The sequence below is a fragment of the Wasmannia auropunctata genome, unplaced genomic scaffold (genome assembly GCF_000956235.1).
Source record: "Wasmannia auropunctata unplaced genomic scaffold, wasmannia.A_1.0 LD335985.1, whole genome shotgun sequence".
Lineage (NCBI taxonomy): Eukaryota > Metazoa > Arthropoda > Insecta > Hymenoptera > Formicidae > Wasmannia > Wasmannia auropunctata.
The window spans coordinates 1,886,581-1,909,503 of record NW_012026905.1 but is presented as its reverse complement, the minus strand read 5'-3'; the positions used below and the strand labels follow the sequence as shown (position 1 = coordinate 1,909,503).

The following is a 22,923-nucleotide window of genomic DNA, read 5'->3' as shown; positions in this document are numbered from 1 at the left end:
GAATAACGTTTCGACGTGCTATTGCAGATTTCCTTTCAAGGCGCATTCGTGCGTACGATCATAACGGGCATTTTTCACTTTATTAAGGCTCCACTACTACTTTCCATCGCCTCCGACTCGCGGATTCTCCCATAACGTTTCCATCCCGCAATATTGCACGATACCGCTCCGGAGTAATTTCATTAGAGGTTCTCAACGGCGCATAGTGGGGGTGAAACTGGGTTTCGAGATAGGGAGACTAAATCAGGTGAGAGATCGATGAATCGGAGCCGCGGGCTCGCCCATCCCGAGGAGGGAAGCGGCCGCGCGGCGCGTCGTCATCAGACGCGGAGCACGTAGATGGCAAAGAGACGATCCACCGCCGAGGGGGGTGGTCGTGTTGGTGTGAGTGGCAGATGCGTCGGCGTCGGGCGCCGACTCGGCTCGGCTCGAGTACGAGCTACACGAAGCTCCGCTTCGGCGATACATCGGCGCGGCGCGGCGCCGCGCGCCGCCGAGAGAAAGAGAGGGAACCGGCCGAGAGCGCGAGGAGACAAGTGGGGGAGGGGGCGAGGGGAGAGAAGAGTCTGAAAGGAGACGTGAGTCGAGAGAGCGAGCGAGGGGAAGCGGCGAGGGGCGAGAAGGGCGAGGGTTTCCTCCGATGGAAAAACGTATTGTACATAGGCCTCCGTAAGGAGGGGCACGAGGCACCGGGGACACAGGGTGTATTATCCCAACCCGATCCTCCGACAATGAGAAGGAAGAGAAAGAGTAAAAATTTTGCCCTAAACTCACACGGTCTTTTGTCTTGACACGGACAAGTTAAGACTTCACAAATATTGTTGTATCGTAGACAGTTGTAGGTCGATTGGAAATCGATTGAAAAAGCGAAGACAAAAGTCGAACGAATGTTATTATAAAATTCAAAGGTCGGAACAATGGAAATCATTTCCATTAAATTATTTAATGTATTGACTTACATCACTCACTCACTGACTAATAAACGCAAAATTGCTGATTTATTTCATCAGGTGAGTTGTTCACTACATAGTTGTCCTACGCTGATCAGACTCGATGGGCTATTAACCCATTATTTTAGATTATTAGGTTATTGGGTATTGAGTGGCCACAGCCTCTTTTGTTAAAATAGGGAAGCAACCGCAAGTATCGTGCAAAGTAATTTCAATTTGAAATTGTTTACTTATTTGTTCGCTTTTGTTTTTCACTTTATTAATTTACTGTGTTGACTTACGTAACTCAATCACTGACTAATAAACGGAAACGCTGTCACGAATTATAAATTATTTCAAATTTTAATTATAACTATCGCTTAATATAAATTATTGATTAAATAAACGTATAAACGGACGCTGCCACGAATAACAAAAATTATTTTAACCGTCCGTTTATACGTTTATTAATCAAAAATTTATGTTGAGATATACGGATTTTTGCATGGATTCAAGGGTAATATTTTGTATACAATAGTTATAATTGAAATTTGAAATAATTTGTAATTTGATCTTTTGTACGTGTATTAATCAATAATTTATTGAGCGATATACGGACTTCTGCAAGGGTAATATTCTGTATATGATAGTTGTCGGTGTCATCGCGCAGCTTTTCTTGTATTAAAAAAGCTGTGCAATAACACCGATAAGATTCAGATGTGCGTGTAAAAAGATAGTAGTGAATTCCTAAATTTTTTAATCTAGTATACGGAAAGAGTAAACGAGGATAAGAATAATTATTAATAACAGTGAGAGGTGTAGATAAATGAGATATATCTTTCCATCACGTGCATTCTCAGATAGTTCTGTGGCAGCTAATAACTATGATCTGTACGTTGCCTAAGGAGTACAGAACATATGATTTTAATTACTCAAATTTATAAGTATATTTTCAAAGATTTTTTATGATTTCAGAGACTTTCTATGAGTTTACAATATGTAAATGATTAATTTACTTTTTATGTATAAAACAGTAGAAATTAATCGATAGTTCTGACTTTAAACTCCAGAGATAATATATTACGAGACCACCGTGCGAAATATTCCATTTCTTTGGACAATCAAACGATGCGCAAATTAATTTTCAATTAAATAATATTGATCAATTCCTGCTGTCATCATCCAATATACTTTTTTAACATTCCATTCTCAAATAGTAGGGCATACCAAAGCGTCGATATTTCATCAGGTACTTGAAACGAATACACAGGTTTATATTCGCGTGTATATGTTGTTGTACCGAAAACAAAAACTCGATCGAAAAAAAAGGTCAACGGCATAGGACCAGGACGAGTACATCTCGAGAAGAGAAGTGAGAAAAAAAAAACCGTAAGAATCCGCCGTTTTCCCGTCGAAGAATATTTCCATTCGAGCGCCCATGTACCCACGTAGATGTCGAACGGAACGCTGGCGGGGCGTACCGGTATAGGTGCGCGGGGGCGCAGGTAGAAGGGATGGACGGGGAGTATGGCCTGGTGAGTGGGGATGACCGCAGAGAGTCAGGAAAGGAGCGGAGCGGAGCTGTGCCGATGAGGGAGATCGCGCGAGAGGGAGCCGCGCGGCGAGGGAGCGGACGGAGCGGCGGCGGACCAATGGGAGGAAGGGATGATGGGACCTCGGCGCGAGCTGAGAGAAGTTGTCAGAGGCACTGCCGCGCGGTGAGTCGGCCCGTCGTGACCCATTCTCATGGATCTCCCGATCCTCTCTTCTCGCCGTGCCTCCCTCCCCCCGCTCCCCCCACCACGCGCGCTCGACGGAGAGGATTGCATCCCCCGCCCACCCTTTTCGCTCCTACCCTGCCACCACCGTCGCCGTCGCCGCCCCCGCTTCTTCCTCTCCCGTGGATCGTGAGGGTTCCTCTCGTTTCGGGATCACCGTGCGCGCCCAGACGTCGACTCGACCACGAGCGGTACACGCGCTCAGTGCGCTGCTGAGCGTCGAGCGGTGACGAACGGAATCGGAGAAGGTGAAGAAGCAGATCCGGAGTATACGGGGCACCCGATCGATCGTCAACGCACTCGCCGCGCCGCGCGGGTCTTCTTATCGGTGTGCGAGAGGAGGCGATCGCGGCGGGAGTGATTGCGGGTGTGAACGCTTCTCGCGGATCGTACCTCGCACACGATGCGCGACTTCGCGGGCGTCTTCTCGGTATCGGACTCGCATTACCGGTGCGGCAGCGGATAACTCCGGATCCCGGGGCGGAGTGCACCGCGGGATCGGCGTCTCTCGTGACTCGGGATCGGGGGCTGTGTATCACTGCACGGGTGCGTCGCACTCGCGACTCACGGTTGACGTATATACTCCCGAATCGGGTGGACGTGGGACTGGTGTTTTTAAAGTGCTAATCAGTTACGCAGATGCCGAAGTTCCGAACCCCCACGACGGTGTGATCTCTCGGCTGCCGACCGAAACGTCGCCTGCCGTCACGCGGACTTCGGCTCAGCATCATGGACTATTCGAAGAAAGGTACGTTCGTCGTCGAGAGGACCTCGCGTCGCAAACGGTACTCCGATAAAAAATACTACTCCGATTTCGCGTCATCTCACGTCGTGTTTACCAAGCATCGCGTCGTCGTCATGCAACAATTTTTCGCGAAGAAACCCGCGAGGTGTGATTCGCGCTGACATGAGATCGAAAGATTCCTCACGTTTCTTTCTTCTTAAATTTTTTTTCTCGATATCCCGGCTTTGTCTGACTGACGTGTCTCTTTTACGCACACGATACGCGTCTGCATATCTTCGTCACGTGAAATTTTGTAATATTCACAGACGCACAGTCGCGTCGCACTCACACCTGCTCTCCTCGTGGCCGATCTTGAGAGCGAGCTGCGAGCTAAGAGATTCCGCGAACGAAGCTTACCGAGATAACGAGATTATATCAATTGTATTGATGACGCGCAAAACGACACTTCGCTCGTCAAAGTGGTTTCGATCGTCGGACACGTAGCTTCGATGCTTTGCAGCAAACTCGCGTTCGTTTAACCAGTCCTTCGTCCTATTCCCGGTCAAAGCAGGCGTGATCATTTTGTTGCAGTTCAAGATGGAGATTTATCTCAAATTTATATTTCGTTCGATTTGTATCATAAGGAATTTTCGAAGCTTCTCGAGTTTATCTCGGGTTCGGAGAAAAATATCAAAAGCGCGTGATCCAAAGATTATTCATCAGTTAACTAAGAAATCATTCGAAACTGGAGGGGCGGGAGAGGGGGATGAAATATATGAATAAATATTGCTCCTCTGTGGAAATTACCAGTATCCGACCATCCCCTTTTTTCCGGGAATGATTTATCGATCGATCGTCACGAGCGCGGTCTCATCGATGCTCTCGGTGATAATGGCAGAAGGGGGTAGTTCGTAAATGTCAGAGGTTGCAGTCTACAGATCGTGATGGGTGACGTGTCGAAATTTCAATCGTAGGACCGGTGAATGGAGTTCCAGCAAGACAAACAGACCCTTTTACGTTTCTTTATCTATGTATATGTACACGTAATGTTAAGATCGTAAATACGTGCGTAATCGATTAACTTTGCTTCTCAAATATTGTCGAACGCAGATAAAAATTCTCACACTGATTAATAAATGAAAATCTCTTTTTAAAGATTTGAAATATCTACATCTCGAGGTATGATCATTTCTAGTTTAAATGCACGGTTTTGCTGCAGTAATGAAGATGCAGTGAGATATTTTTTTAAATTTGAAGATTTATAGTTTTTTCTCCGAAAATTTTTTTAATTCTAAATGAATTTTATAATCGTAATGACGAATGTCATTATGGAATTACGGAATATTTGATGTCGATACGGCGCTAAAATTCAGCATAGCAAATATTTGTAATTTTAGAATATTAACATAATTTTTTTATAATATTGTAAATAAATTTTTGTCTGAAAATTTAACTGATTAATCAGTTTCTTGAAAGTATAGTCTTTGAAATAACGGATTAAAAGCAATCAAAAATTAATAATGTCAACTATGTTAACTCATTCATTAACAGTTTATTGTCATTAAAATTGCTTAAATCAATTTATAAATATCTTACTTTTTTGTCGCATTGGTTCTTAAATTATTTAATTTTTTTTTATTGACTGAGTGTCTCTGGCAAAATATACATAATATCACGCTTACGTTAAAGTTAAATATTTTCGGATCATATTTTACACGCGCGGATGGATATTATCCAGAAAAAAAGATTCATTCTTCCTGACGGAGCACAAGGATTATGCGAGCATGAAGCCTGGATTAGGGTGTGGTGCGGAAAGTCAACCGCTCCCTTTTTCACCCCAGTAAAGGGGCGCCCTTCGGTAGCGAGATAGATTAATTAGTGATGTTTATATTTGACAAGAAAGTGCACGCGTTTATTAACTCCCGGAAAGCTCTCTCTTCGTGATAACTTGAACGCTGGAGTAAGTGAATATCTCGGATACGTATGCATAAAACAATCATATCGCGAAATAAAGCATTCACAATATATATTTTTCACAAATAAATCAATAAAAAATGTAATTGCTACGTTACTAAAGAAACTTTAATGCCTTTCAGATGAATGATTTAATCTTTGCGCTTAATTTTTTATTGATTTAAAATACGTATTATATCTTGAAACATTTTTAGATATTCTTCAACATCCTCTTGTTTGATATTATAACTTGGAGGGGGAAAAATAATTGTTTTATCATGATATAATCTTAATATGCCGCTCAAATAAAATTATACCGATGTTTATTAGAAGATACTTTGAAACGATAGTCTTGAGGAAATTTATCTCTCGATCTTCGATTTTTGCACGTCACAGTGATTAATAGATAGATCTTGCTTTATACGCAAAATAGGATAATAGGCTTCACTTTGACGCGGTAAATATAGAGCAGTTAGTGGATCTTTCTTGGAACAGTGCCATAAACTAGGACTATGCAATTTATCATATTCAATAAAAACAGCGAGAAGCTCTGTTATAGATTGAATAGAAAAAGATTTGCGCTATATTCCAATTTTCATTCTTAAAAGTTGATCGAAGAAGATATAAATTATAATTCAAAATATAATATTATTAAGGATTGAGACTCGAGATTAAATAATTTTTCCTGTACATGTAATGTACAGGAAAAGTATATATGCTATTAATATAATAATCTAAATATAATATATAATAATATTATATCGTATGAATTATTTCAACAAATCTTATTCTTTTTAATCTCAAAAGCTCAATATTAGTCATATAGAAATTTATCATTTTCATAATAATCTCTGTTTTATACCTCGAGTTTTATATATCGTTTAATTTGATAAATTCAACGGTCCATCTCTCGCTCGAAATCATCAGATTATCGTTTGCGACGTTGGTCTCTGCCAAGGAAAGGGAAACGTATGGTTTAGCGAAAAACTCGACGCGGATGATGATCGATCTCCACTCGCGGTTAAAGATTAGACGTCCGCCAACCACACCTATCATCGCTTTCCCACCCCCTTTCCATTCCCCAAGGCGTCATAAGGTCTGTCTAGGATTTGCATAGGTCTTATTACGACGGCAATCTATAGATGTGGCGTGGCGGTAGGTAGGTAGGTATGACAACCGCGTCGAGGTACATGCGGAAACACTCGGTTGGGCCACGTATACGAGGGTACTTTGCGTGACATCCTTCGCGGCACCTCAAACCGTTCACCCTCGGTCGATCGTGAAATTAATGACCCGCGGCAGTAAATTTTTCGGGGGAGGAGGTTTCATTCTCTCCCTATCGCATATCAGCGTGCCTATTGTTCGTTGTATCGTTTCCCCGGGATACCCACAAACCGAAAACGAAGATAAAAAAAAAGATTCTTATTTCTTTTTAAATATTTGCGTTGATACAAAATATTTTTCCTCAAATTTTTTAAGTGTCTTTTTTTAAGTTTAAATTTTTCGACTTAGATAACGTCTTGGTATCTTAAAACTGAAATATAGAAATATTAATAATCATTGAGAACCGATATAAATAAAAGTTATATTGCAATAAATAATGTGATAAATATTGTGATCGTGAGATTGTGAATTGATTAGAGATTCGAACAACTTACGTGGCCTAATGATTTTGAAAGACTGTAAAACTTGTAGAATTTAACAATATATGGAGCTCAAAGTTCCAATTGTTTTAACTGTTAGATTATTCGAAAACTCAGGAAATCGTTTAAAATTATGACAAATTATAAAAGCTGTACAATTTATGAACATCGAAATATAAACTTAAACGCAATGAGGATTTCGTTAAACATGTTACTTTTAATACTGCAGTTTAAAAATCTTGCTGTTTTTAACATCAATACTTTCATTTTCGCGAATTCGCATTATGATGTCGCATATGCGGAAATTAGAAAAGATGATATAGTAAGCAGTTAATCTTGTTTCAAATATTTTCTTGTCTTACTTAATCAAGAAATCTTTCGCTTTACAATAAGTTACATACGTCAAATTTATTTACTCTTACAAGAATACAAATTTCATTATGTTATTTATATGATTTATGCTAAAAAAAATTTTTAAAAGGATAATAAAAGACTATATTAATTAAAATCAACGTAAAGCAATATTATAGCGCAACAAAATCAAAACGAGAATAAAATAATTATTTATGTCTAATAATTTGATATTAATTCTTGAATAAAATTGAATAAATTAAATTATTTAAAAAAGGAATAAGAATAAAGGCCGATAGAATAAGCAATGAGATGTCAAAATATTAAAATATTTAAATCAGAAATAACTAAATAGTACCTATGCCAGCCGACACGGACGTTGGTGCGTAATAATTATTCATGGGAGCCTTAGTTTCTTTAATTGAAATTATAATATTTAATTAAGAAAATAAGATGACTTAAATTTAAAAACGAAAGGAATTTAAGCGAAATATTCCAGAATATGGAAATGCTAGCTTTCGAAAACACATTTCGCTCGTCAAATCGGCATCCATTTTTCATGAGAAAGACTAAAATTCCTTACTTAATGTTTGTTCGAAGAATCACCTCATATAGTTAATGTTTCCATCGAAAAACGCGTGTCTAAATCGATCGCGGGAGACCGACGAGAAGTCGGGATAAACAGAAAAAAAAAGATAGGGAGGGGTGACCAGACTCATGCGTCAACCGGAGTAGTCGCTCGCAGGTACGCGCGAAGGGTTGCTCCGGTGAGTTTACGGATGGGTAAACCCAAGGTTGTCACAGAGACGACTTCTCGAAACACACTAGTAGCCGACCGCCATCTTTGTTTCTCCTGCGTGGTGCGTGGGTGTATCCGAGCGTGGAAGAAGCGGGGATGATGAGGGAGAACTGGACAGAGAGAGGGGAGGATGACGAAGAGGGAAAAAGGCGCTGCTGTCGGGAGAGAGAGAGAGAGAGAGAGAGAGAGAGAGAGAGAGAGAGAGAGAGAGAGAGAGAGAGAGAGAGAGAGAGAGAGAGAGAGAGAGAGAGAGAGAGAGAGAGAGAGAGAGAGAGAGAGAGAGAGAGACGAGAGAGAGANAGNGANAGGAGAGAGAGGNGAGAGAGAGAGAGAGAGAGAGAGAGAGAGAGAGAGAGAGAGAGAGAGAGATGTTAGGGAGGTAAAAAGGGGGACACACACGGATACGAGACAGCAGGGTTACGAGCATGGGGTGGGAAGAGGCGAGGAGATAGAGAAGGTTTGTAAGAAGAAAAGGACGAGGCGCAGTAGTGAGTCTGCGGCTACGGGGGCAGGAAGGAAGGCGAAGAGTAGAAAAACGCGTAGCGTGATCGTCGGCGGCAGCGGCAGCGGCGAACGGATGTCGGCAGTGAGAGAGAAAATGTGAGAGACGGAGAGAAAGACTCGAGCGGAAGGACAGGAGAAGAACGGGGAAAGAACGAGGGGGCTATAAGAGGAGAAAGAAGGAGAGCGGAGAGCACGTCCGAGAGCGAGATAAGAGCGCGAGAAGGAGCGGAGGGTATGTCCGAGTTAACGTGATAAAGGGGCGAGATAGGCGAAGAGGCGAGCGCGAGCGAGATGAAAGGAGTGCCGGCCTGGTGGAGGGGAACGTGCGGGATGCGGTGGAGGGGGGACGGTGCGCGGCGGGCGGCGATGGTGGCGGCGGAGGGGGAGGAAGGAGATAAAAAAAGGCTCCGGGAGAGATGAGAGGTGGCCAATGGCGGCGCGGTACGACGCTGAGTCGTGGGTCTTTCTCCCCCCACCCGCCCGCTCTGCCCAGCTAGCGTAGCTGCTTCAGCGCAGCATCCTATGATTCGTAGGTGGCGGTTCCCGGGCGAGCGAACGGAAATGCGCATGTACGCCCCCGAGCGGGCATGACACTGCTCCCTTTTTCCCTCAAGGTTCCCCCGGCGAGGTCCCGGCGAGGGTGCAATGCAGATATAGGCGTGGCGTTCTGGTCCTCCGACTCGTCCGCGAATCCCTTGAAACCGTGGCGATTACCGAGACTCGCCCTTCTCGCATTGGTCCCTTCGACGACTCGTCCATGCATTTTGCTGAACTTTCCGTATTTTCGTACAAGTCACGAATATTTGTTGATCTGTTCTCCAATAATCTATTTTCCATTTTTTATTTAAAGGCTCTGTTTCGGAGCGATATACACATACATTAGCGACATTATCCATTGTCTGTTTGTTATTATACAATATTTCGTGTGTTTCCTACTTTCTCTTCTCATTTTCGAGCCGAGAAAGAGGACACATACAAAGCACGCGATGTCCTATCAATGGCGCGCATGAAACAAACTTTTAGGCTATATTCTAGTTATATTAATGTAATGAAAAGTATATAAACTCGATAGACTTTTATAATGGAAGTTCAATACGAAGGAACAAAGACAAACTTTGCGTTCGTAGATTTATGATAGATCGCAGTTTTCTAAATGACACGATTAATTGTTTCTTCTTGCATGATCTCTTGAAGCGAAAATCCACGGGTAAGATATTCGTGATGTTATCTAGTTATTCAGTTATTCAGTTTAAAATGCATTTAATCCCACCATTTGATCTCATCTTCGCAAAGTTTTGCTTCATTTCTATAGATATTTTTTTATTACGTAAATCTGTTACGAAGATGTTTACGTTACCTCGCAAGGTATTGAATAGAATTCATTTTCATGAGAAATAAAAGAAAAATGGTTATTGAAAAAGATATAAACGTCAATAAAGAGAAAACATATTCCCGAAAAGTCGAGATATGTAAAACTTATCTAACATATCATCATGGTTATAACACTTTGAATTTTTGAGTTTTATTTTTGTGTGAACGGTATAACTATTATAGATTTACAATATATAGAGCACTAAATAGATTTGTTTTCTAAATATTTCTCGGCTACGTTACCTCGGAGGAATCGCCTCCATGGTGAAATTTGGTGCGGAGTCTCGCAATTGGAAATCTTTCCCCCTCGTGCTTTCCATTTCTAACGATCGCGATGTGACGGGAGACTAATCGTTACAACGTTCCATGAACCAAGGAAACCGATTTCTATTCTTGCGTTTCTCGTCATCGATTCGAGCGATATTCTCTTAGTTGTTCGTTCGTATGGTATGGCATATCTCTGATATCAAATGCAGATCGCATCGTCGTATAATGAAAATTCTATTAACGCAAATCACGTTTTAGTTTTCTTGTCGATATCGCAAAGTCATCTGAAACATTGCAAAAATGATCGTCCCAATTTTATATAGTTATTTTTACAGACTTACATGTTTTGATATATAAATCAGGAAGCTCAGAGAATTTTATTTTAAAATTTACCCTGAAAATCATGCTAATCGTAGGACAACATATTATTTTGACGAATTTTATATGATTTTTACTATTTTTTTAAATATATACTACAACAAATTTATTGTAGTGCACAGTAAAATTTATTGTAGTGTACAGTAAAATTTGTCGAAATACTATGTTGTCCCACGATTAATAAAATTTTCAGGGTAAATTTTAAAAGAAAATTCTCTCCGTGTACTTTTTTTATAGAATTCCTCGATTAATTAACAATAAGAGTTAAAACACCGAGTAATGATTTTTTATCCACTATGTGTAATATAGGAAAGAAGAGGTATGAACGAAATAAAATAGTATGTGCATGATGATAAATCTAATAAACTGCATTAACTTAAAATTATATTATGTCTTCGCTGTAGTAATTATTCTGAAAGTAATATTTGCTAATAATATGTATTTAATGATCTTTTTTCCACGCGCAGAGGCACGTTTTTCCTATTAATGACGGCTAATGTTCTAACTTCTATTTGAGAAACTCTACTTTCTTACGAACTTGATATAATAAGAAATAACAATGGCACACGCGCGCACTTCAGTGGCTACTCAATTAAAAGTAGTTATATGACTGCAGTGGCAAGAGGTGAAGAGTCATTAACGATCAGGCACGCGTCAAACCGCAGGACAAAGTTGTGTGTGGACTCGTTTCTCCACACTTGACCAGAATGTGCACACGCGCGCATGATTTACGCACATGAATAAAGTTCACCTGCCGACAGGTACGGTATATGGACAGCCGTCGAGCAGGTTCCGGACCATTCGACAACTAAGTTATGTCGTTCAATCGACAAGCAACCCGTGTAAAGCAAACACGATATTAAGGGGATTCAGGTGTGGTCTCATCACAAAAAATAAATTATAATGTATGTTTGAAATACATTATGATATATAATAACGACATATTATATATTTTTAAACATATATAGCACTCGTGATAATTAAATTGAACTGAAACATCAGTGCCAGTCTATATATAGAAATTCTATCGTGCGAATAAAATTATACCTGTTCTCCATTACAAACAATTAATACGCGTTATCGTGAAATATGCATAAATATCGACTGCAAGATATATACTTCCGGAAAACGCGCGAATGCAAAATCGTACTGCGTCCTTCGAGTATTAAAGACGTTAATATTATACCTAACGTGGTATCCGTCTAATGTTGCATGAAATACATCATATGTATTTGTATTTTGCATAATTGCTTGTTTTTTGATAGCAAACACTCCATATTAAACGATATTATCCGACTGAATAAATAGACATTATATATAGATGCTGAAAAATTAACACAATATACAAAAATCTTTATTTTTTTTTTTTAATACTGACAATGAGTTGGATTGTTTTATAAAGATCACGATTTTGTATATTTCAGTATTATCATATGTTTCTTTTACGTAATTTCGAACATTTTATACTTATATTTATTAATTTAGAAACAGTATAGAAATGTTTTTTTAAAAGAAGAATTTCTGTTTCTAAATTTCGATTAATCTAAAATATCTAAACAGAGGTGAGACATTTTAAATATTTTTTTTATTAATTTTATCTTTTTAATCTCTTTAATTTAAATCTCTCTATTATTTCCGTTTATATTTCCAGTGAAATCTTTCATCTCTTTATTTCTTCTGATGTTTATTGTTGTTTAACAAGACAATTTTAGCAATCGCTTGATCTTCTTGCCTGTGATCTTATGATTGTTTAAAATAAAAAAGGAAACATTGATATTCAGCTCGCGTTTGCATGGAAATTTGTCATTTTCGATATTTTTTAGATGGCGAAATAGATTGAGATTTTATATGCAGTAATGTAATATATAAAAATATTTAATCTAGTTATTATAGAAATACAATATCGAATCGATATGTTTGGAAGATGTTCACGCGTGATTGTTTTGATCTCCTTTTGTTTGCCCAAAACTTACACGATGAATCGTTATTTTCGAGATACCTCTTCGAAGCATCTCTCTGTTGTCATGAATTTTACTGATGTTGTAAAATGCGATCACAAAAGATTTGTTAGAATTTTAAAATCTATTTTATTGATTATTTTAGAATTTAACAGCATATATTTTATTAAAGCAATAAGTTGAATATTGAAAACGATGTATGTCCTTATTATTATTCAATTATCTTGTTTCGCTCTATTCCGTTCTACTGCATCATAAGTTATCGATTTACAAAAAAAGGGTTAGATAAATTCCTCCAATCCTCCATGGATTAACAAAAAATGTAGCTGAAGCAGCTAGTATCGTTTTATCATGTGACTAATAATCTTAAAATTTTGTTTGACAGTAACTTTGAATTCTTTGTTTGATAAAGACGTTTGAGAAGAACTATAGCTCAATGCATCGAGAATCTTCATCATCGATCAGTTGCTCGAATCTCCTTGTACGTTTCAACTTGATTATCGGTTTTCTAAGATGTTCTCTGCATGCAAACGCGTGTAAATAGAGACCGTCGAATGCGGTTAGAACGTCAGACGAGAACGTTGATAAGTGTTATTGTCTCGGCTCCATTTGCGGTTCGGTCTGGGTATCAGCTTCCGGAATACTTAGTCAGATTTGTGTCCTGTCCCGTCGCTGACACAGTTCTTTACCCAGTACGGCTAAACCGGCGACGCAGCACCGGGCGGCGGATCCGGCGGTGGCTCCTGTTTATCCGCGGTTTTTAAAGCTGGTGCGCATCAGTAGCGTTGGTATATAATCTATATTCCGACACACACTTTACATCACTATACCGCGGACAAAATTTGAATTGTGCCATAATTAATGATAGCAAAACAGGATGTCGCAACCCTAAACATGATTTTATCGTTGCGGATCGTTTTCCGTAATCTTCTTGAAGAGAATTGCGGTACGATGATATATGCCGTCGCATATATTCGCGATCTAGATGATTGCACAGATTCTTCTGCGATCACAGATAAGAAGATTCTTCGGAGTTGTATCGATGACTGTACTTGGTTTATGCCTATTGCATTGTAGCGTTTTTTCCCCGCAAGCTTTATTTATATACAATCGAATGCAACCCAAGCATCAGTAGCGTTGGAAATTTCGAGAAAAGAAAGATTGACATGAAATAGAGATAAATGATGAAATAATAAGAGTCGATTTATATTAGTCGCGATTTTGCACGAACCGCAATATAAATTTATTTAAAGAAAATAGTACTCTTGCAATAATTTCTTACGCATATTCTCTCTCTCTCTCTCTCTCTCTCTCTCTCTCTCTCTCTCTCTCTCTATTTAGCTTGAATTAATAAATCCGCTCTTTCATTATTACTCGAAGCGTCTCGGTTTTCCTGTTTCGTCAGCAGATTTGTGGTCCAGAGAAGTTGCGTTCGCTCTGTGGGTTTTTCCGGTCTTCCTGAAATCTCTCTCTGGGGGAAATGAATGAGAAATCATAACGTAAAACTCGATTTCTTCAACGATTCACGTTTAAATATTTCGTTTTTAGCCGAATATTTTAATAAAAGTAAACTGATTTACGATAGTTAATTATAATTTTTCAGAAACTATTCTTTATGTCCTATGTGCTTAATTATGTATATAATTATTTTACATTTAATGATCTGATCTACTTTAAATTAAATGTTACATTTTATTTGTTACAGTGACTGGACCCGAGAATGGAACCGACCAGGAACAGGAAACGCAAATTGATGTTGCATCACCATCATCAAGTGTAAGTATATTTTAGGTGATTTCCATTTAGCAATATAAATCGACACAAGCATCATTCTATCTTTTTTAAACATCATCAGTAACAACAAAAATAGAATGACACTTGTGTCGTTAAATGGAAAATACACTTTATCATATTTCAATACGTACAAAGTTTGTTATGCATGTAATTTAGTATTTTGGTAATAAATTGAATAAACTTTATAATTTTTTTAAGAATAAAGCTTAGTAAAAAGATTTAGTAAAATCAGATACATTCATAATAATGACTCATTAATTAAAAGCTATTCATTTTATCAGAATTAAAGAATGATCAATGGGGATAAGAATATTGTAGCGTTGTTAATAACGAAATTGCGAAGTTATTTTAAGTTGATGCATTGTATCTTCAATATCTTTTCCCTCAAAAATGTAGGTTGAGCTGTCGGAGAATGGCGCGCATCCATGCCCGACGTGCCCGTCGGTATTTTCCAATTCCCACGAACTGACGAATCATCTGCGCGGCCACAATTCACCTCGCAGCACAGACTGCAGCGGCGAGGAGGACTACAGCTGCGGCGTATGCAACAAGGTGCTCAGCTCGGCGAGCTCGCTGGACCGGCACGTGCTGGTGCACTCGGGCGAGCGGCCGTTCAAGTGCAAGTATTGCGACATGTCTTTCACGACGAACGGCAACATGAATCGGCACGTGAAGTGCACCCATCGGATGGTGTCGCCGAACAGCTGCACGGATTCCGAGGGCAGCAGCGGCTCGGAGAGGCCAGCGGCGACGAGCCAGGACGAGTACAATAACAACGAGATAGCCAGGCATAACTCATCAGACCTGATCGACGATCGGGAGCAACCGTCGCCCAACAACCGCGCGAACAAGCGGAAGTGCCCGGACGAGGATGTCAGCGACGTGGAGGACCAGAGGAAACACAAGATCCTCCTGAACAACACCAAGATGACGATCAAGTACCGACCGGAGGACGAGCAGAAAGCCTTCGGCTGCCCGATCTGCGGCCAGGATTTCGCGAGCAGCGCGATTCTGGAGTCCCATATGGAGCGCGTGCATCCGGGCGCCCCGGCTACGTGCGAGGCCTGCAACCTGTCGTTCAAGAATCATCGCGCACTGAATCTTCATCGTTCGATGAGACACTACAAGAAGAGCCCGGAGGGCAGCAACAGCCGTAGCCTGCGCAACACCGTCGACGGTTTCAAGGATCTGACCTTCATCGACTTCTCGTCCATCAAGTTCCCGACGATCGCCCGGACGGTGTGCGAGCGCGAGCTGCACCGGCCGGCCTCCGGCGAGACCAACAGGTTCCAGTGCATGAAGTGCCTGCACGCGTTCCCCTGCAGGCAGGCACAGCTGGCCCACGAGAAGGAGTGCAAGGGCCCCTACAAGAACAAGAGAAACAGCAATGACAACAATAATAACAACGACATCAGTACTAACAACAATCTCGAGACAGAGCTGGACGATTCGAGCCCGCAGCCCGACGATCTCAAGACGAAGCGCGAGATCTTCTTCGCTGTGCTGGACCTGCAGAACAAGTCCTTGGCGCGAGATGAGATGAAGGAGCCGGCGACGCGGGAACCGAGCGAAGTCAGGGAGTCGAAAGAGATCAAGGATTTAGCGGATATCCCGAGCATCCTGTCCGTTAGTCTGAACGGACTGCAGACCTTCCCTCGATCGGACGCGAGCACGCCCGAGAATAACATCAAGTTCAATCCGAACGTCGGCTCGTCAGGTTCCTCGGGCACCTGTTCGTCCGAGTACAACGAAGAGGAGGCGCAGGACGCCTTCACCGCGGAATTCCGGAAGATGAAGCTGAAGGGCGAGTTCCCGTGCAGACTGTGCACATCGGTATTTCCCAATCTGCGGGCGCTGAAGGGACACAATCGCGCGCATATGAACGTGGAGCCGGGCATGTCGTATCCGTGCAATATGTGTCCGTACACCAGCACCGACAAGGGAGCCCTGATGAAGCACCTGAGATCGCACAACGGCGATCGGCCGTTCGAGTGCTCCCTCTGCAATTACGCGTTCACCACCAAGGCGAATTGCGAGAGGCACGTGAAGAATCGTCACGGGATGATCAGCAAGGAGGACGTTAAGAACGCACTGATCTATCATCCGAGCGAGGATTCGACGAACGACAACATCGAGAGAAGCTCACCTAGGGTCGTCAGGGAAGACGTGCGGAAGACGCTTATTTATCCGAACGAGCGCGAGGAGGCTACCCAGCAGCAGCAGCAGATACATTATCCGTCTATAGCGATGGATTGTCCTGGACCGTCAAACATCCGCGCCGAGATACTGATGAATCACTATGATAAGTCGGACACGTTCACCAGAGTGAAAACGCAGGCTCTCAATCTTGTCAAAAGAAACGGAGACGAAGCAAGTCTATCTCACGATTTGATCGTGAAATCTAATTACTCGAAGATCGACGACGATGTCGAGTCGGGATCGTCGGACGGCAGCGTGTCTCTAGTCAGTGATACCAAAACGGATACACACCAAAGAATTCAAGCTAGTCCGATGAACCTGACGAAACCCTCGACAAGCTCCGGGTTGAGCTCGGGGGAGGACGGTCCGTTGGATCTGTCCATGGACGTGTTGGATCTGAGCAGGAAGCGGAAGAGGGAAAACGACGATTCCGGCTTGCAAGAGGAGAAGCGGTTTAAGAACAGCCAGCAGGAATTGTACGCCACGAATCCGGCGCTGCTGCTGACCCAGGCCCTGCTGAACAGAGCGCGCGAGAGCTCGCCGACGACGTCGCTGGAGACTCTATACGCGAATACTATTTATCGCAATTTCGGCACGTTGACCGGTGCCGGCATGATATCGCCGTACTTCCTCGGTCCTCACATGTTCAGCCAGGAACTGGCCGCGAAGGGCAGGCTGCAGAAGGAGCTGGTTAGGGGTTTGCAGCTGACTGGTGGCGGCACACTCTCGGTTGATCCGTCACTGCCCAGCACCAGTTACGCGGCGTATCCGCAAGCGAGGGACACCCCGCAAACCACGAACGAGCAAAACGCTTATGCGAATCTGATGAGCGCGCAGATCACCAGCCAGACCACGCCGAGCCGCGAAAAACCGGACGTTATTCCGTCGAACGATCCCGTGAAGATGGTACTCAAGAACGGAGTGCTGATACCCAAGCAGAAGCAGCGCAGATACCGGACCGAGAGACCTTTTACCTGCGAGCACTGCACGGCGAGATTCACACTGAGGAGCAACATGGAACGGCACATCAAGCAACAGCATCCGCAGTACTGGAGCCAGAGGCCCCGCGGCGGACATTCGACCAGAGGCAGACCACCCGCGAGCCATCCGACTATGGTATGCAATTAGAAAATTTCTATTAAATTTAATATATTTCAGATATAGTGAAGTAGTGCCTATGCGCGAACCGACACGAGTGTTGATGTGTGTAATAATTTTTTTAATTGTTACAATACAATATACAACCACATATACACTGCGCGTTGCATTTTTGTCGGCACTCGGTTTATCGGCATGTGGCTGCATATTGTAACAATAAAAATTATTATACACATCCGTGTTGATTTGCATAGGCATACTTCACTACATCTGATTTATTCCTGGGAGCCTAATTCTTTCAATTTAAATTTATTTTAATACATTTCATGTGTCTCAAATGGTTCACTCAAATTTTTGTTCTTATTTTTGTGTTAATTTAACATTACATTTAACATTACATTTAATACATTTCATGTGTCTCAAATGGTCCACTCAAATTTTTGTTCTTATTTTTGTGTTAATTTAACAAAAGATGAATATGTTAAAAAAATAACACAAATACTTTATAGAAAAATGTAACACTGGCATTTATAAGCAAACTGTAGAAGCATATTTTAAAAAATTAACATTTATGATATGTTAAATTTACATACATTTTATTCATTTATGTTAGAATTTAAAACACATTATGTTATTTTTATGTTATTTATTCTCTTACTCATAAATAATTGTGTTATTTTGACATTAAGAATATTTAACACAAAATATTTAAATAACATAATCACATTATGTTATATTAACACTCGAATATGTTAAAAATATCAACACAAAATTTTAACAAAAACTTGACTGCACCATTTCTAAAAATATATCGTTTTACAAATGCAAAATGTTTTTTAATGTATACAGAATACTGGCCCATCGACCTCGCAAGTACCTCAACCATATTCGAGCATTCTTCCGAATGTCGACACGCCGGTCACGTCGACGGACTACGGCACGCATCCCATCTCGGATCAAGTAAAATACGCGATTCTGGCGCAACAGCTGAAGGCTAATAAAATAGAAGACAATGAATCGGACGACGAAATGGTGATAGACGAGGAGTCAGCCGATCGGGACGCACAGGAGTCGCAAGCTCAACGTGAGCCTAGCACGAGCTTGCTGAGAGATCAGTTGGAAAGTAGCGAAGGTGTCAAGGACATCGTCGTAAAGACGGAAGCGGCCGAGCCCGCGGAGGATACCTCGGAGGAGACCCACGGCGAAGAAACTGCACGAAGTAAGATCGACAATCCGGAAGAATCCGCAACGGCTGAAAGCAACTCAGTACGCGCTGAGGAAACGATCACGGCCGAATCCACCGAGAAGGAGCAAGGCAAACTCGAAGACGGAACGCCCGACCTCGCTAGTGTCTCGAAGCTCTTGGACAATGCGTCTCAGCAATACCAGCAATTTCAGCCGCAATACCTGAGCGACGAGGAGGGCCCCGTCGCGTCGACCAGCGGCAACAATTCCGGCAGCGAGAAGTCCGACTCTATGAACTCCTTGAACTCCGGGAATGATTCCTCGTCAAACAAGAAGAGGAAAAAGAAGAAGAAGTCCGCGTACTCGATGGCGCCGAACCGCGTCGTGTGCCCGTACTGCGAGCGTCAGTTCCCGTGGACCTCGTCGCTGAGACGACACATTCTCACCCACACCGGCCAGAAGCCGTATCAGTGCATCCACTGCTCGCATCACTTCACCACCAAGTCCAACTGCGACCGCCACCTGCTGAGGAAGCACAAGGCGAAGGCGAACAAGATGCGCCGCGCCAGGAACTCGTCCTCGCCGGACGTCCAGGTGGTCGCCAGCAGCAGCAGCAGCAGCAGCAACGGCAACAACACGTTCTCCATGAGAAACGTGCCCGAGAGGCCGTTCAAGTGTAATCAGTGCCCGAGCTCGACGTTCGCTACGCTGGGCAATCTGAAGAAACATCGATCGAGCAAGCATCGCAAGACCGCGTCCAGGTCAGAGTCCAGCGATCAGCAGAACAGTCCGCCGCAGTGCGCCACGCAGAACGACCAGAGCGATTACGAGAGCCGCTCGTCGAGCATGTCCGACAACATGGAGAACACGCCATCCACCGTCGCGGCCGCGAAGCCATCTTCCAACACGTCCCCCTCGATAAACGACACCACCAGGTCGCGCAAATCGCCGAGATTGTCGCCGAGCCCCGGTGATGTACCCTTCAAGTGTTACCTATGCGACAGCGGCTTCTCGGAACGCCAGGATTGCTTGGACCACATCAAGATGAATCACAAGCGCTCGTATGAGATGCTGAAGGCCAAAGGCGCCCTCGACATGGCGTCGATGAACATAGACGCGACCGAAGATCAGATGTTGGCGTCGCACCAGCATCCCAGTGACGGAGAGGAGAAGAAAGGACGTTTTCCCGATTACAGCAACAGAAAGGTAATAAGGTACAATGGAATTGTAAAAAAATTTCTAGAAAGATATGCATATCGAGGCGAACGTGATTAAAATAAATAAATAAATAAAAAAAGAAAACGATGTCGAATATACATTGTTCTAGATGCTTTTGCTAGTTCGCGTCGCTCGAATAGTAATGTGATCGAAGTAACACTTTATCTCCTCCCCCCCAGGTTGTGTGCGCTTTCTGCATGAGACGGTTTTGGTCCGCGGAGGATCTCCGGCGTCACATGAGGACCCATACGGGCGAGAGACCCTTCGAATGCGACATCTGCACTAGGAAATTCACGCTCAAGCACAGCATGCTGCGCCACCGTAAGAAGCACGAATCGGTGGACTCCGCCATGTACATAGGCAACAGCGGTGACGAGGAGAACTCGCCGGCGCAGCCGCCGACGATAACTCCCAGGAGTCAGCAGCACTCGCCGATCTCCACCAACACCCGGCCTCGCACCCAGGACAGGATGTCCCTGCCGACCGTCGCGGCGGTGGCAACGGCTGACGCGGCGCCCTGCGCCCTGATGCGGTACAATCACTACGACAACATGGCCACCCTCACCGGGAGAATGGCGAACGATGGTTCCCAGGGCGCCGCTCCCGCCCCGCCTTCCCCGCCGCCACCGGCGGAGGTGCCCAGCGAGAGCGGGGACAACGACCTGATCTCCAACTTGCTGGGGATACGCGAGAAAGGTTTGCTCGACAAGGTCCTTCTGAGCTCGGCGGACGATGCGGCGAAGCTGTTGGGGGTGAACCACAGCGAGTGATCGGGTGATCGATCGCGTAGGGGAGCAGCAGGGCGCGATCAGACACATAAATCGTGTGAATAGATTGGATTGGGAGTAGATATAGATTTGATCCGAAATTAAATGTTGTGTACGGAACTGTACTCGCGAAATGTAATGTATGGTATTAATCGATTACTCTAAACAGAGAGTATGAGTAGACAAAAAAAAATCGGAATTGTAATTTCCGCTTATCGTAATGTACCGTTCGAAAGATTATTAGAAAATTAAAAGTTTTCATCAACGTCTGATCGCACGCCACTTTTTCCTACGGCTCGTGAGAGCACAGAAGATATACCCTTAGATTATTTGTCGTATCCTTCGATTCTCCATCTAAGGTTCACGATCGTGCCTTATACTCCTTATCAATTTGTCGCACGTGTTCGTATAAAAACACCGTAGTGTTTCAAAGTTTATCTGATGAAATCAAATGTGAGTAGTAGTCGCGAGTGTCATTATACGCTGCATATGAAATATTACGGTTCGTAACGAGAACACATCAGGGATTGTCAACGAGTTTGTTTACATTGCAAAAAGTAGGTGATACGAATGAATCAATAGGAATAATTTTTTTTACGCAAATCATGTCTTATTATTTTAAACTAACGTCCTCGATTGAATCTTTTTTTTTTATATAATCTTAATTTTGTATGATAGGAACTTCGATGTATAAAAAAATCACGAATATAAGCGTTCTCAAAGTCAGAAGAAATTTAGAGACGTAGTTTCAAGAAGTTTTTTTCGATTCGTTTTGCGATTCACCTATTTTTTGCACAAATACTCGCCGTGACTTACGGTAAAGATATATATTATTTGCTATCATGACGTACATTTTCATTATCATTGAAAATATCTGCGCTGCATATTTTATTCAGTTTAATAGCTGATGAGACACGTTAAAAAAAATAATGTTACATGATGCATCTTCCTCTTTTGTCAACACATCCAAACTTCATATTTATAACACAAATTCCTTCGTAACGCCATGAGCCTTCATTACGAGAAGCGCATTCTTCGTGACTTCGTACGCCTTTGTTTCATGTGTATGTGTGTAGACACGCACATACACACACAAAATACAAAACATATTCTGGAAATATACATGTATATATATTTAACAATCGAGTACGTACATTTAAGAGTTGATGTGATTACGACCGATATTGCTCGTGGATGCATCATGATTTCGCGAGCGGATTAAAAGTAGTTATCAGATGCATTATTGTCAGTGATGTCATGAAATGTGCATACATATACATATATATATATATATATATATATATATATATTTGTATCCACGTTTCATGCGCAGTATTAGGTGTACGATCGCGCGATTCTCAATTATATCTCAGTCTCAATAACGCCGTTGCGGCGGGATGTTCGCAAGAAAAAAAAAGGAAAAGAAAAAGAGAAAAGAAGAACAGGCTTCCTCGTAAAATTCGAGAAGCTGGACTTGCTGCTTTTCGCTTCGCCAACCGGGCGGACGCTGCATTTAAATCCAAAGATGAATTCATTTTACGCAATGAATTATTTCTAAGTTAGCCATACGCACTAGGATCTTATTTATTGTTAGTTATGTACTTCTACGAGAGTGAGAAAAAAAACCCGCAACTTAGGGTGTGAATGTGACTAGCACATTTAATAGTCGTTAGATTCGCCGCGACGTTACTACGGCGAAACGCGTTCGTCGGCGAACGCGCCGGCATTTCTGGACCCGGATGTTCCGCGGGACCACTCCCGACCGCGACTGATCACGCGGGAGATCTCGAGGTCGATCTTTGCACGTCAGAGTGGTAAGGGGGAATTCGTTCGTTCAAGGATCGCGGCTCGCAAATAGCTGTATATGTATACCAATCGCGTCGATCTTATCTTATTGTTCTTTTTCGAGCGGGACAGCGAGCGAGACGAGATGCAATCTTCGCGAGACGATATGTGGAAGCGTGCGGAGCAATATGTACGATGAAGTTTATATTCACTACCAATCAA

At 42.5% G+C, this 22,923-nt stretch overlaps 1 protein-coding gene across 1 annotated transcript; it reads left to right on the top strand.

Annotated features, from left to right (window-relative positions):
• The first annotated feature begins 2,895 nt into the window (after positions 1–2,895).
• On the top strand, positions 2,896–20,919 carry LOC105454512 (ras-responsive element-binding protein 1-like). Its single transcript, XM_011697182.1, has 5 exons — positions 2,896–3,455; positions 14,361–14,431; positions 14,846–17,764; positions 18,596–20,137; positions 20,329–20,919. Exons 1-5 carry the CDS (start codon positions 3,437–3,439, stop codon positions 20,917–20,919), a joined length of 5,142 nt encoding a protein of 1,713 aa, XP_011695484.1. The 5' UTR covers positions 2,896–3,436.
• Positions 20,920–22,923: the final 2,004 nt, after the last annotated feature.